Source organism: Pseudopodoces humilis, chromosome 3, assembly GCF_049639895.1.
Source record: "Pseudopodoces humilis isolate 2021_Gansu_Grassland_sample_001 chromosome 3, ASM4963989v1, whole genome shotgun sequence".
Lineage (NCBI taxonomy): Eukaryota > Metazoa > Chordata > Aves > Passeriformes > Paridae > Pseudopodoces > Pseudopodoces humilis.
The window spans coordinates 48,329,379-48,345,828 of record NC_142202.1 but is presented as its reverse complement, the minus strand read 5'-3'; the positions used below and the strand labels follow the sequence as shown (position 1 = coordinate 48,345,828).

The following is a 16,450-nucleotide window of genomic DNA, read 5'->3' as shown; positions in this document are numbered from 1 at the left end:
AACTGCTGCAGTTGCTGCAAAAATCTTTCCTTAAAATCAGGCATGCTCCCCTTATTTGCAAGCAGCATTTTTCCACATGGGATAATCTTTTTGGAACAGATGGTGAATTGATTCTGTGTTTGTGTACACCCTGTCTTCACATAAAACTCAGGCATAGTTTCTACAATTTCTTGTTTAGGTATATATAGAACAGCAAGGTCAATTGTGTTTTGATTCAAAAAAGTAAGATTCAATTCCCCACTCCCCCAGAAAATACTTAACTTTCTTAGAAGTTTTGAAACAAAATTCCCTAGAGTCCAGAACAAGTACCTTAAATTTGAATTATAGTGGAGGATAGTAGGAATACTTCTAATAAGAAACATTCCGTGGTAATTAATTAAATACAAAGCTTTATCTGCACAAAGTTGATTGATTTTTTATTAGAGTTCTCTCTGTGAGTTCCTGTAAAGATTGCCTGTATTTGGTTCGTGCTTGTAAATGGAAGGACTCAGAACAGTAGTGAGGTCAGGACTTGATTTACCTGCGCAGACAGCTCCATTTATGGATACAAATGCCTTGTGCCTTAAATATAGCAACAATCTTCTATGATACTTGGGTATGATCTTGTTATAAGGGGTTACTTTCTGGGCCCATGTGACCAGAAGAGATGACACAGTTAGATTTGTGCCAGCTCATGTAAGCATACTGCTGCATTATGGTACCAAAAAGAAAACAGGAAGTTTTAATAATTGAGAATTAGAGTGAAAACCAAGAGTTTTATTCTGCATCAGGAAGTTTTGTGTGAAATATTGCAATAAAAATATATTACTCCTAGGGGCTCTCTAGTGTCTGGGAAGATGTGCCGAGTTTTGCAGTCTCAGTGGATTCTGCTTAATTTTTCTATTTTATGCTTTCCTTCAAATTCCAGCACTAATAATAACCGTGGAAAAAATGAAAAAACTTTTTTGTTCTTGTGTATTGAGATGATTTTTCAGATAGCAGTTTTGTTTTGGTGATTGAGACTCTTGCTAATCAACAACTAGTGTTATCAGCTAACTGGTACTACTTAAGGTTATTATACTTCTTTCATTATAAATGTATTCTCACCTGACCAGCTTGTTGTGTACCTCAGGATAGTGCTGGAGCTACTTACAGATTTGGTTTTATTTTTTAGGCTTGTAAGAGTTTGTGAATTGTGTGATAGCGAAGGATATTGCTCTATACAAAAGTTTATCATACCCATCCCATAGAGTTGTTAGTTGGATTATTTTTAAAAATGTAAAAGATATATTTTGGTTATATTTTTAAAAATATTTAGCTGCATTACTAAATATAACAAATTACTCTAAAACTAAAGAGACTAAAACTAGGCAGTAAATTGCCATAATGTCAAAAGGCTTATTGTACTCTTTGAGAGATTTTATAATTTTCATCCCTCCATGTTCCTTGCAGAAAGTGAGAGCAGTGATCCTTCTCCTTTGTGCTCAGATCTTTTTATCTTCTTAAGCATTAATGGTGTTGGAACAGTAACAGGTTGTTGCATTTCTCTTCTCTTGATGTTCTTTTTCAAGAAAAGGAAGAAGTGATCATTTCTCAGATGTATTCTTCCTTCCTTTTATGAAACTTTGCTGTCTTACTTGTTCTTAAGACCTATTTCTACATAAATGTGGATTGAACTGTTCAATTTACACTGTGGGCTGCCTACTGTTATCAGGGTTAGACTTCATATGGGAGATTGTGTAAAATATACAGATTATGTTGTATTGCTAAACATGCTGTAGACATTTATTTTCTCAGTGACAAGAGCTTTTTAAAATACAGCCTTCTCTTTACCAATCTGCACTTCAAACTTATTGATCCCTTGCTTTATTTGGTGTAATGTTGGTAAATAAAGAAAATTTTTCAGTATTTATGCAAGATTTCTTTTATAATACTGTATTTTTTGATAATTTATTTTTTTAAATTTAATTTTTTAAAAAAATACTTTTTATAATAGTTTTTGCTAAATAAAAATTTGACAGGCAGAATGATCAAGACCATTTCACTTTGACAGCAGGAGACATCATGTGAGGAATTATGTTCAGGATTCTCAGTTACATGTGTAGATGTGATACTGGTACACAGAATCTCTTTAACAAAATCTATGGTGATTCCACAATACATAGGGAACAATATTAAATTTCACTAAGAAATGCTGAACTTAATCTGTAGTTTACATATATCCATATGTTATATTAATTTATTGGGGAAATTTTTATTGGAGACTCTAGGCTCATACAGCATTTTCTTCTGTCATTTAAACTCTGGATTCTCCCATTCAGTTTGCTGGAAACTGTCTTGTCTCTCTGTATAACTTCATGAAATATGAAGATCTGATCTGTGTATAATCAGTTTGAGCAAAGCTCGCTTGGATCTGTCTTGAGATGTGCTCTTCATCCAGTAATTACTGCTTAAGCTGTCATTGCTGGTTACAGTTCTCTACTGCTCACACAGCCAGGTTTCCTTACAGAGGAAATCCCAAGGTCCCTGAGGAGCTGGAGTAAGCCCTTCTTACAGACAGAATCACTACTGAGGGTATCCAATAAGGGTATTGTAAAACCCATCAGTTTTCACTTATTCAGCACCTGCTTTTCTAGTTTGCCTAATGTCTTTGTCATAAAAGTAAGTCTACCTTTTCAGTAATACCAAAGTTCTGTACTTCTTGCAGTTATTGGTTCCTTTTGCACCTTCTGTTTAGTAGAGAAATACTCCAAGGTTTCATTGTTTACTGATATTTTCATGCTATAACTAAAATTCCTGTGATTACCTAATGGTTTCATGATGTCTCCCTGTACTAACAGAGATGATGAAAGCAGAAATGGCACCAATCTTTCCTTGCTAGTTAATATTTTTGCCTTATTTGTATTCTTCGCATTATTGTTTACTTTCTTCTTGCCTGAAGGCAGCCACTAGATTTTATTTATTTAGCTATTTTCTGTAGATTTTATGTGGCGTGGTGTAATTGTTCCATTCTTCATTTTAGGAATCTAGAGATGATTTTTTATTTATGGAAAATTTTACAAGTAGATTCCTATGTTTTACTGCACCTCAAAGCTGCCATTGCAACATTAGAGTATCCAGGCTAATACTTTGCTTTCATCATCATAATTTTAAAAAAATCTTGTTACTTCAGTTCTTGTTTGATGGAAGTTTTGAGCCAGTGCTTGCTTCTTGTGCTCATCCACATAAACAAACATATCAAAAGGATATGTAATACTTGAACTTAATGATCTCATCCCATTTTTTTTTGTCTGGACAGTATGTTTTTCACAGTACTCAAATTTTGGTTAGCAAAGCTTAAATAAGAGCTTGCAGTTATTCTCTTCCTGCTAACTTTCATGGAAGAAAGCTTCAATACTGTGCTGAGAAGGGTGGATTCCCTACTTGCTCCGCTGAACAGGTCACTACAGTGAAGACAGTATTTTTGATGGGTAAAGTGTGTCTGAAAGTACTAGTTACTTACAGAAAACTTACCGTGAGTAAAGAGAGGTATTATTTAAACAGTAATTTTTCTAATTGGCTTTATCTGTTTAATGTCATGAGGAAAGTGTTAAGAATAAAATGTTAATAAGATAAATGATTTATGTTGCTCTGTTTTTTCTTGCCTAGGCTATCCACTCTGTGGCTTGGCATCATGAAGGAAAACAATTCATTTGTAGTCACTCAGATGGTACCTTGACCATATGGAATGTAAAATCTCCTACCAAACCATTCCAGACAATCACTCCACACGGTAAGATGACAGTGGATATGCACTGCACTTGACAGCTCTTAACACGTAGAGAACTTGTTTTTAATAGAAGTTTATTTTGCAAAAAACAAGTATTAAAAGTGCACTTGCAATACAGTTAAAATCTTTCTCAGTCATATAGATTTCTCATAGATTTTACTTGAAAAAGAAAAATCTTTATGGGATAAGAATCCTAGTCAGTGCAGCTTTCTCTGAACCTTAAGCTTGTCTTCCACACAGTGACACTGATCTCAGAGTTAACTAATGCATATTTTGCAGGGCTGGCTTTTGGCTTGACAATACAATCCCATATACTGTTAAAAATACATATGAGCAAGTACCTGTTTTACGTATAAATGTGTAGATTGCCACATAAATTTTCGGAAAGGTTTGTAACAGAATAAGAATAGCATCTCGTGAGATGTGCCCACTTCTGAGAGGTCTTGCATTAATGTTAATCTAGGAAATTAACATTACATGTTGTTCTTCTGTGAAATATACTGCTGCTCTCCAAGTAAGTTCTACACAAATGCCAGGCTTACATGGTGTGCATGTCTCTATTTCATGTCTTAGCATCTTAATTTAGATTTTAAGTGAGGCTGTATTAGTGGGGATAATAGCACACTTGAGAGAGGGCGGGCTTTTCATGCTCAATTGAAGTCTTAGCCATGAAGGATAATAATCAGGATAAACCTCACTTGTAAGCTGACCAATTTCAATTGCAAAAGGGTAGACACATAAATTTTAAATCTCCTAGTTCTACTTAAAACAGCACTTTAGGGGAGGATTATGCATTTGAAAACAAATATTCTACAGCAGTCAGGTTTAGAGTTAGTTTATTCCTAAACATTCTAAGTTGGTGTGTTGAGCTTTAACAGATTTTTAATTATGTTATTCCAAGGCATACTCTATAACTGTCAAAGTTGTTGAATATATGTTTGCATGAATTTTATACTTCTCAAGCTGCACAGTGAATTTCATTACTTGCCATAATGTTACGGAAGTGTAAGATTAACACAGGAAAATCATTTGCTTTAGGGAAGCAGCTAAAGGATGGAAAGAAGCCAGAACCCTGCAAACCTATCCTTAAGGTGGAATATAAAACAACTAGAGCTGGGTAAGACTTGTTTTATATGCAAAATGAATATATGTTACAGTTCAACACTCGGGGGATGGACTTTGTTTCCCAGTTGTTTGGGCACATGTTCTGATGGTATAGCTTTGTTTTAGCTTTGCTAAATTAGATATTTGATGAAAAAACTACAAAAACTTGTATGAAGGAATTACTATAAACAAATCACCAGAACTGCTAATGCATTAGCTTCATTCTTCTTTCATGTTACTAAAACTTATATGTGCTTTTGCTCAATTTTTTGCAAGTTCTAAAGAAAATGAAGATGATAAAGCACAGAAGACAACAAAACACAGACATGATTAATTGAACTCTAATAAATAGTACCCCGAATTGAATATTCTAAAATTTGAATGCATGTTCCTCCCCCCTAAAATGTTATTAACAGATGTTTTTCTAGTAGAGTGCAGTAATTTATGCAGTGAAGTGTGCCTAATTATGCATATTGAAAATGTAACAAAGCAGTAATTGCAACAAGATACTCAGATGAAATTACAGTATCTAGAGTAGCATGTTTTGTTACCAAGACTGGAGTTAGGATGGATGGATTTCATGAACTGTGTGGAATTTCTTCTATTTGTGTTTCTGAAGTGTTTGAGTAAAAAGTGCAATATAAAGATGAAATATTCATGGAAATATGTTCAGCTATTTGTAAAAGCTGATATTTTGTTTGTTTTCTTTTATTATTTAATTTATTATCATTTATTTATTCTATTTTTAATTTAATATTTTATATATCTAAAATTTGTATTTTATTTAATAATTTAATGTTTAATATCTTGATATCATGTTTTTATTTTTTTATTTTATTGTTTATTTCTTTTATATTTTGTTTGTGTACCATTTTTATTTGCTTTCAGGAATTCAAATCTTTAGAAGATGATTACTTAAATGATGCAGTATGTGTTGATATACTCATAATATCACTGGCTTCAGGTGTTTTTATATTTTGCTAAAAGTGAGGTAAATAGAAACTTAAAACTCTGCCTAGCTCCCAGTTTTATAAAAATCTGTCATCTGGAAAGCCATGGTTTACTTGTGAAAGTCTACATCTGTCTGCATAATCCTTTCACAACTGAAATATCAAAAGCTGATCTAAAGAGAGATAATCAAAAAGATCTCAGCTTCAGCAAGTTACAATTTCTGCAATCAAGAGCCTTCTTTTATGAATAGTCATTCTGAAGGAGAAGATTAGTTTGGAGCTTATTCTGTGACATTATATTATTACAATATGAAAACTACTTGACTTTTCACATAGTTTAAAGAGTAGTTTATTCTAGTATAATTTCTAAGAATTCTTGGGTGTTTAGAGAGGCTACTTTTTCCTAGTGTTTGGCTTGTGTGGTTTTTTTTTTCCTGTTGCATTTCTCACTTTCTGATATTTATCCAAACTGAATATTTTGATACATTTCAATTTACTCTTCTCTCTAATGTTTTCTATCTTCGGTGTACTGTTAAATCTACAATTATTGATAACTTTTCCTGAACTTTAATTAAGAGAGGGGGGGAAAAAAAAAACCTGGAAAAACCCCACCAGTCTGCACTGTGGTAGAGAAGCAGTGCACTGGAAATCTCCGTTCCTTTACTGCTATGAGTACTTGAGTTTGCAATTCAATTGTCAGTTTCACTTGTAATCTTACAAGATTTTTAAGGCAAGATAGAACTACCTTTCAATAAATTTTTGGTAGATTTTCTGTTTACCATTTTCAATTGTTTAATTCTGAGCAAGGTAAGATTTTAACTTTAGATAAAAGTGCTGTCATTTCTTAGATATGGTTTAATTTCTGTAGCACATAGGAGAATCATTTCTGGACAGGACAAAATTTTTCAGGCCACTGAAACAATGTAGGAAACATATCAAACTTTTTTCTATAGCAATTCACTATAGCTATTCTTCAAATATTAAAAACAACAGAAAAAAAGCAAAGAAAGTTTGCATTTAAGAGATAATATTTAATGCTTATTTAAGATATATTTCAAATCTTTATTATGAAAAAATGTTCTTTATTTCCATGCTCTATTTTGAACATCTATCACCCCTTTTTTTTGTTTCTCCCTTATCTGTCTAGAGTGGTCAAAGATCTAGGTCTGTTTCGGTACCTCCTCCAGTGGAAAACATTTCACTGATACGATCTTAACTGGTTTTTTTGCTGCTTCTAATTCTAATAAGCTGTTTTTGGAGAAAAGGAGTTCAGAACCATGCAAACAGAAGGACAGTAACTGATGGCAACCTATATTAAGGGCTACAGACACTATTCTTTTTACTGTTGCAGAGCTATTAATTCCTTCTCACTTTTTTTTTTGTTTTTCCTTGCATTTTGTTTTCCATATTATAAAACTGGGGTCAGGACAAAAGGAGGACACGAGGCTTTTCCTGGGCTTTATCAGCTACCTATTTATTTGCTAACTTTGTGAGGTTTTCTGTTGCTTTTTGTTTGTTTGGTTTGGTTTTTAAGTGTACTGCAAATAGTGCAAATGAAAGTGAAGTGTCTAGAGCTAAAGTAATTTACCCTGCAACAAGAGTATATCTGTAGCTTTATTTCTGAGAGAAAGGTTACTATTGATGAATAAGGTGTGAAAAAGGTACATTCTTTGTATAGTCCTTGTGCAAAGTGGCATAATTTTGAAATCTCAGACCATAATGTCACTCTACTGCAGTCACTTTTCATCTAAAATACTCCATCTTTTGTGAAGCACTGAATTTCAAAGGTAGCTTACCTTTTGAGCTTTCTAAAATGGTTCCCATACTGCTTTTTTTTGTCTAATCTAGAGACACTCTAGCTTCCTAATGCCACTCCGTCCCCCTCCAGATTCAGTCCTTCCTAAAGTCCTTCATCCTTTCCACATGTGCAGGTTCAGTACCCTACAGTATTTACTCTGGTTGATATTAGCATTATGGTAAAATTGCCTGTGTCTAATAGAAATTAGAGCTCAAAAGTCTCCATGTAAAACATAATTCAGAAGGGTTTTGTCTTGGTAGCTGATGCAGCTGTCATTGACTAACTGAGTGGTGCCTCTTAGCAAGATGGTTGTGTGTAACTGGGACCTAGAGGCTGCATTAATGATGATGGTTCCCACTAAGTAAAAGTTGTTAATCTGTTCATTTAGTTTGAATAATGCTCTTTACTTGTGTGAGCTTACTGGTTTAAAACCACACTTCCTAAAATAAATTTGAAGTTTTATCTTCACTACTACTATAGGACTTCAAGTATTAGGGTAAACTAACTCTTGAAGTCTTTTGCATCTTCATACTAGGATTAACTTCTCCACAGATTGTCATGATTTGAAAAGTAAGCCAGATGGTACCAATGACCTGATTTCTCTATATGTCATTCTCTCACACATCTGGATTGTCAGAAGCTGGCTCACATTTGACGGTTTTCTTCTAAAATTGAACAGAAACGTCTTCCTGGGTTATGAGCCACTCAACTCTCAATTGTATTATGTTTCCATAGATTGCAAGACCTAATCCTGTATTTTTTGAATTTTTTTTTTCAATGACTTGTTACCCCCTTTTATGGTCAATTTCTTATAGTATTCTCTAAGTGATTTTACAAATTTCACTGATGAGGAAATTCATCTAAGTGGATTACTTGCAAACCTGCTGAAGCTGAATTGTTTCAAAGAATCTCTATGGGCAGCTGCTAAAAATACTGTAAAGCAATTCTCTAAGATGCAAATTCTGTTTTTTTTTAAATGTGTTCCATTGTTTCAGGTAGGTAAAATGTAATTCCCAAAGTTGATTCAGTGTCATCTATTATATGAAGTACAAATCTTCTGCATTTTTATTTTAAATTATGTATTTCTAATTGACGTGCACTAACCTTTTAATATGTCTCAGCTGAAGGGCAACACTTTAATTAGAAAATGCACATTCTGTGTTCATGGTAAATCCATGTTTCATGAAAATATGAAAAATTCATACACAAACTTGTAGTGGTCTTTATGACAGACTCAAGTCAGGTTTAATCTTTGCTTCCTTTGTGGAAAATCTGTGTGACAGATCAATGTGCTCTATTTTTAGCTCTTCCATTCCTTGTGTCTAAAGGATACAGTTTCTGGCAAGCCTGCCCAAAGCAATTTGATTACCTTGAGAAATAAAACCAGGAGAAGCCGACTTAAAATTGTCTCTGTGTATGAAAATTTAAAACTGAAATTTGTTACTCTGTTACTGTCAGTTGATCTCAGTGAATCTGCAAACCTGATAATTACTACAAATTCTCCTGGCAACATTATTGCTTAAAAAATCTTGATGATTTCTATGGACAAAAAATACTGCAGTAAATCATTCCAAAACAATGAGACCTTACCAGTATTTTTCTCTTCACTGACATCCTGAAAAATACCAGACAAAAGTAAAGGGTGTAACTTTCTTAAAATTTCTTCATGGACATGACCGTAAAAGATTGTGTGAAGTTTCAATACAAAGAGCTGAGATTAAATGAAGACTCAGAGAAAACTTAATCCTTTTCTAGGAATACACTCTGGGCTACTGTTAGAGGCAGATATTGAACTTGATGGAGCCATGGTCTGATTTATGGCTATTCCTTTGAGGTCTCTTCCTTGGCCAGCAGCACTCTTTGATCTTATCAAATCTTTGGTCATATGTCTTTCTGGAAGATCAAGCAAATTGTGAAATAACTGTAGAAGCTGGAAGCTTCTCTCAGTCTGCTTTGCCTTCAGTGCTACAAACACGAAATACATTGCAGCCGAGTCTTAAACTCATAAAGTGCAGCATGCGCATAAACCAAACCCTTAATACGCATTTTTTAAGAATTCAGATGTATCTAGTCTCACTTGGTGTTTCAAATGCCATCTAGGGAAAGCCATTTAGACAGTATTGAAAAGGATAGGAAATAGGAAAGGATGGGGGGGGAAAAAAAAGTTTTCTTCAGCGTCTCTTTTTACAGTACATCAGGATGGGGTTTTTTTTTCTGTAGAAATTTTCTCCAGATATTGATATACTAGCTGCTTCCAAGGAAGATGCAAATGAAGGGCAGGATTTTTACTGAAAGTGAGCATAAAAGTCAATCAGAAGCAACTGACAGATATGCAAAGTGCCCATTTTTCCTTCAGAAATATAACATGAAATTTCAGGCAATAGTCAGTAATGAGTAACATTTATTTTTTGAGCTGCCTACTTACAAACAGTCAGTATACTCTTTAAAAAGGATTATGTCGCATTTCAAACATAAGCAGTATTAAAATGAGTAACTCTAGACAATAAGGAAGTAAGAAAATACCTGGTAAAATTAACATATTTACTTCATCTTGTTTTCAATAAATGAAATAATAAATTGTACATTAATTCCATATATTGGAAATATATGGATTTATTTACAAGTATGTTTCTGCAAAAGCTTTTAAAAAAGTTTCAAGGGAAGCCTCTAATCTGCTCTTGAGACTAAAAGAAATATCTCTGCTTTGCTTGGCTATTTGATTTGGCAGTAGGAATAATATATAAAAAAGGAGTTTCTTGAATTTTGTGCATGGTGGTAGGGGCAACAATGGGTAAAACATCTAGAGTAAATGTGTGATATTACTTAAAAGATGTTGTGTCTTTAAAGCTTATCAAGCAGTTGGTTGCATCTCCATCTGCGACAAGACAGTCGTATGCCTTGTACATATGTACAGCCAGTGAATGGGACTGTTTCTTCCTGATTCTGGGGTGTTTTATGTCAGGAAAGAGGGACTGTTAGTAAATCTGACTCTGCAGTTCAGTAGAAAAAAAACAACTCTAAAACAGTACAAAAATTTTAAAAATATTTCATCTTGCCAAGAAGTTATAAAGCTTGATTAAACCAACAAAATGCTTGGAGGAGATGTCAGACTTAAACAAGAGTTAGAATAAGATTTAAAATACATACCCAAGCTGTTTATTTCATGAGAGCTGGTTTGCATTATTTTTACTACATTTCTGCTTATTTATATTTCACTGAAGTTCATCATAAGGTTGCAAAACCTGCCCAGTCTCTTTTAGCATGTTATCCTGGCTTGATCCTAAATGCTGCTTCTTTATTCCAGGGAGCCTTTCATCATTCTCTCAGGAGGCTTGTCGTATGACACTGTAGGAAGAAGACCATGTTTAACAGTCATGCATGGGAAAAGTACTGCTGTGCTAGAAATGGATTATTCTATTGTTGACTTTCTAACCCTGTGTGAAACACCATATCCTAATGGTAGGCTCTGTAAAGATTTTTTTCTGTACCTTGACTCCTTATCGCTGGAGTTTTATCCCATCAGAATATTCTTTACTATTGTCTTTCTGTTTTATCTCTGAGGATCAGACTGCAGCAGCAACATCTGTTATCCCTATTGTCTGAAGTGTGGTTTACTTGCCAAAACATCGTAATAGAATAGTTTATTATAAAGCCAAACTTGTGTCTAGAAAAAAGGCAATTACTCATAGCATGGTTTTTTGGGGTTTTTTTTAATCCCAAAAGCATGTGCAGACAAAAAGCATTACAACTTCAAGCTGTAGTTACTGGAGCAGATGTGTTTATCTGTGGATATTTGGGCACATAAGGCCTTTCCAGTCAGTGCTAAATCATGAGGAGCATTTTTGTATTATTTTTAACTTTTAGTGGCTTTATTCATTCCCCTACTTACATGGATTTCACCACTAACCTGTAATCTCTCTTCTGCAGCAGGGGATTTCTTATCATAGTTTAGGTAGTTATCTCAGATGAACACTGTTATATTGCTGATGATTCCAATGGTTTTAGCTGTGAGCTTCCATCAGAGTATATGAAATTGCTTAGCTTGGAATTTGGGATCTATCTGAAAGAGGGCAATTAAAACTTTGGAAACTTTTTCAAGTTTCTTATTTTATTGTCAAGTCAGCTGTCTTTTGAGCCACTTTGTAAACAATTAAAACTTAAACCCCACTGAATATGAGGAAAAGCAGTTTAGGGGTGGGAGGATATTATTCAGAAATTGGCTCTTTGTCTCATATTATCTGCTTATACAAGTTACTCTGCAGGTTCCTTTTTCTGTTATTTGAGCTGATGAGAAAATTGAATAGAAGAACAAGATTTTTCCAAACGTGGAGTATTCAAGAATCAGTGTATATAAAATATCTTCAAAAACTAGTAATCTAAGTGCTTTCTAATCTCAGCTGCCAGAGTACAAGCACTGATTCCATTCTTGAGGCTGTGCATGCATGGGCTCCATTTACCAATAGGTAACTTTTTGTTGTTGTTTTCAGACTTTCAGGAACCATATGCTGTAGTTGTTCTCCTAGAAAAGGACTTAGTACTGATTGACCTTGCACAAAATGGGTAAGAACCTTCTGGAGTCTTTTTAATCATTGGCTGCGATGGTCAGCCTACTGTTCTACTTTATAGATTTTTAGTCCAACCTAATGCCTCAGAACATAAAATTTTGAACATTAAATATAAAATTTCTTCAAATGAACTGATAATCTTGTTATATCAACTTTTTTTAAAGTTAATTTATAGTAGATGAGTAGAGTATCATGTGACTTTTTTCCAGGCTTGGTTGACTGACCAATAGATTATTCATAGATGACTTCTGCTTGTTAAGTGTCACAGTTTATTTTAAAGTTACTTGGTGTTGTGAGAGGAGTCTGAAGTCTTGGGGAGCTTGCAGTTTTGAGGAAGGCAGCAGGGAGAAGAACTGATCAGATAACCCAAGTAATTTTGGCTGTTGTCATCTCTTAAAATAGTATTTATATATAATATTATATATATATAATATATATAATATAATCTCACTTAAATACTTGCTGATCTTATTGCCAAATAAATTGCTACCTGAATTGCTTAAAGTAACTCCATACTGATGCAGCAATATAATATATATAAAATTTGAATGATAATGTCTACTCTCTGGTTTATATCTGTGGTAAGAAATTGCTTAAAAGGAGTGTCCAACTGCAGTATTCACAGATAATACCTGCCTAAAACATTGAGTGTCCTGTTGCTTTGTCCATGTACTAGTCCATACACTCTTATTAGTGGTGATTAAAAATTGTAGACACTACAAAATTTTTTTATGAAGGGTATTAAAATTTGTATAGACAGTAACACCTAACTATTAAGGGATCAGGAGCAGAGGAACTAGGTAAAACTTTGCTACCATTCCAGATTAAGGATTTCCAATGGTCAATGAAGAAAAATCCTTGTGAAGAACATGCTTCTAGGGCAAAACAAAAGCCTGTAAATATTTGTCCTCAAAGTCAGTGGTGACACCTTGGACAATTAAGACTGTGGAATCTGGAGGATGATCAAGTTTTGTCCTAATAGCTCTGCAGCTATTGCACAATTTCATTTAGGTTTTCTGAATGTTACATGGCCATATGCTGTATCCAAAACTTGTTTCTGATATACCAATAGCATTAAGTGTCAGCTATTTAGTTAGAAGTGCCTGAAATTTGAAGTTATGTTCAAGCTAATTCTTTTTAATTTTAAAAAATCTTCAGCAGTTTGTTTTTACAATGGTCTGTTATGACTGACTTGCAAACTACTAGTTGTCTGACACCTAAAAAAGAAATAAAATTAATAAAAAAAAAAAAAATCTACAGGCTTTCTTTTACCTTGTATTCTCACAGGGATTTGTCATACTTTGTTAAAGTTAAGCCTCTTCTGCATGTATTTTTAAAATATTTTGTAGCTTTCCATATAGCCCTGTAAAAAGTTCCTGATGTGCAGAATGTTTTCATCTGTTGTTGCTAACTTTTTCTTTTAGATGGGATGAGAAGTTGTCTTTTCACCTCTCAAAAAAGGGGAGATGAAAAGAGTAAAATTACATATAGTGTGCATTTCTCTGGAGATAAATGGTCTTTGAACACTGACACATTTACCTCTGTTAGTATTGACCTTTTTCCTCATTAAGCCTCTGTCACTTTTCTGATGGAGGTAGTGCTGGGGAGCATGTATGTGTATGTTCTTCTAATTCATAATGGAGTGTTACTATCTGTAATTTTCAGATCTTTGGAGATGCAAGTATATTAAGAAAAATTTGTCCATGCAAAATGCTGGACAACTTTCTGTTTTAGTACAGTGTACTAATACAAAATGCGATGGGTGTCTTCCTGTCTTTATCCGTAGAAGAATAGACTGAAGAGCTAGAAATAAATTCATAGCTCCATGTTACTGCAGCTGAGACTTGGCGGTTTATTTTTTTCCACAGGCCACTAAATTAGTAACCTTTTGAAAATATAAAATGACAAGGAATAGCAGTGTTCTGGAAAAACTCTAAAAACCGTACAAACTTTAGATTCCATCTAGATTACTACACTACCTACTGCTCATACTAGATGAGCAGTAAAGTTGTGTAGTGTATTTGTTCATAGTCTAATTTGATACGCATTTATTTTCTCTGTATGAAAAGAATGCCAGCTTAGTCCTTAAACACTTTTTAACTTGTGTTAACTTGTGTTCTGCACTTAAAAAAAAAGTTTTTCCTAGATTAACAGTAATCCTGCTCTTCCTTTAAAGGTATCCTATATTTGAGAATCCCTATCCTTTGACTATACATGAGTCTCCAGTTACCTGTTGTGAGTATTTTGCTGACTGTCCTGCGGATCTCATACCTGCATTCTATTCAGTTGGTGTTCAACAGAAACGTCAGGGTTACAGTAAGAAGGTACAACATCTACTACACACGTTTGTATTTTAAAATACTGAGAATCAGAAGCTCTAAATAACAGGAGTGTCCATACTAGGACCAAAGCTTCACCTGACTCAGCTTGCCTTTGACACTGGCTACTAGCAGGGGAGGATATATGTGGCTAATGTCTGGGGAGGATCTGCAATAATTTGCCTTAACTTTGCACTGTATGATATTTTCTTCCTCAGTATATTTGTTAATCTTCCAGGAATGGCCTATCAGTGGAGGCAACTGGGGTTTGATCACACGGAGCTATCCAGAGATAATTATTACAGGGTAAGTGATACCAGAGTCTACTAATAACTTTCTTAGCTCATTAAGTAGTAGTGAGAATTTTTTGTTTCTCTTTTAGAATATTTTGTATGAGTGGTTTGAGTGATTGATGAAATTATGATCACCAGACATGTCCTTGGCATAATCTTCTTGGCGTGGTACTGAGAAAGCAAAACAGAATATGGAAGGGGAGGTAGAAACAAAATGATAGCAGGTGTTTCACAGGCATTATTACTATTCATTGTAATTATTATTATGTGGTATTGTGATTACATGTGATTACTATTAAAGTAACTTGGATCAAAATTACCTTTTATTCTTTGATTTTTGCAAAACATCTGAGTATTGTTTTAAAGCATGGTAGGTCCATTAAATAGTTACTGAGTTCAGATCTTCCTCAAAGGGAAGCCAATTTTTTATCTCAAAAAGGACAAGCCAAGACTTAAATCTGATCATTTTGAGACTGATCTTTCTACTTTAAGGAACATAAATGAAATTTAATTTATAGCTTTGCAGTGTATCACTGAAAGTGAGAGCACTACTAAAATGTTTTTAGAGCAGCCCATTAGCCCTAATCAGGATTACTGTCATCTTGTACTACACATTACAGAGACTTTGAGACAGTCCTGAAAAAATAGTCATCTGATTCTCAAACTCCAGGCTAAATAAACAAGTTAGATGACTCATTAACAGTGGGATTCTGTATATTTAGGCATCTTCTTTACATGTGTTGCTCCTAATATAGGGCATCTTTTAAGAAACAGTACATGGTAAGGTATGCCTCAGTATTTAAAATTTTAAATCATCAAGGAGTTAGCCTCCAAGTGTTTTTCTAGTCTCTTCTGTCCAAAGCAATTGCAGCACATGTTGGTAGAATATTGACTTTTAATAAATTGTGAAAATAAAGTGTCACTGAGAAGACTAATAAAAATAGAATGCTAAGTGTATACTTTCCAATCAGTAACAGAGGTTAGCACTCCAACTAATCATTTCATCATCTATTTTTTTAATATTTCATAGGCATGCTGATGGATCAATCAAGTTTTGGGATGCATCAGCAAGTAAGTGTTTTCAGTAGAGATCTTTCCTGTGCAGTTTTAGATTTTTCATCTTCAGTTGAAGAGTTAATTACTTCTGATATTTGGCATAGCTCACAGTGAAAAATGCAGCAAGAATCCGAAGTAGAAATGATTGCACAAAGTTAGGTGTTTGAATTGGTCTAGTTGGAACTAGTTTTACTCTTGATACCTAAAAGCTGTTTAAGGCAATCTTGGAATCGTCATTAGTTATCTTTGAAAACTCGTGGAAAACTGATGAGATTCCAAAAGGCTAAGGCGTGTGTGGTTGTGGGAGGGAACAGATGCAATGTATGTTTAAAAACTGGGAGGAGGGCTATTTGGAATGATATAGATCTTTAATTTCAGTTTGGAGTAGGAGTGGAACCTGGGAGAGAGGAGGGGGGAAGCCAAATCTGACTGATTGTGTGCTTAAAAATTCTATTCAGTGTAGATCTGTCAAAATGAGATTCTGTTAAAGACTACTTAGTTTCTTTCTAAAACAGATAAATAAATCTATTAAGGGGGAAATTGCAAGTGTCCTCTACATTGATTTAAAAACTTTTCAGTTTTTCTAATACGACAGTCTTACAGATGAACTAGGGAAAT

The 16,450-nt window shown here is 34.1% G+C and overlaps 1 protein-coding gene across 8 annotated transcripts in view; it reads left to right on the top strand.

The window, feature by feature from the left end:
• Positions 1-16,450, top strand: part of STXBP5 (syntaxin binding protein 5) — a 100,277-nt gene that overhangs the window by 48,841 nt on the left and 34,986 nt on the right. For all 8 annotated transcript variants that reach the window (XM_005518498.3, XM_014263549.2, XM_014263550.2 and 5 more), the window contains exons 8-14: positions 3,628-3,751; positions 4,787-4,865; positions 10,905-11,059; positions 12,088-12,160; positions 14,342-14,489; positions 14,722-14,789; positions 15,807-15,847. In XM_005518498.3, coding sequence (XP_005518555.1) covers positions 3,628-3,751; positions 4,787-4,865; positions 10,905-11,059; positions 12,088-12,160; positions 14,342-14,489; positions 14,722-14,789; positions 15,807-15,847 — 688 coding nt within the window. The remainder of the gene's footprint in view (positions 1-3,627; positions 3,752-4,786; positions 4,866-10,904; positions 11,060-12,087; positions 12,161-14,341; positions 14,490-14,721; positions 14,790-15,806; positions 15,848-16,450) is intronic.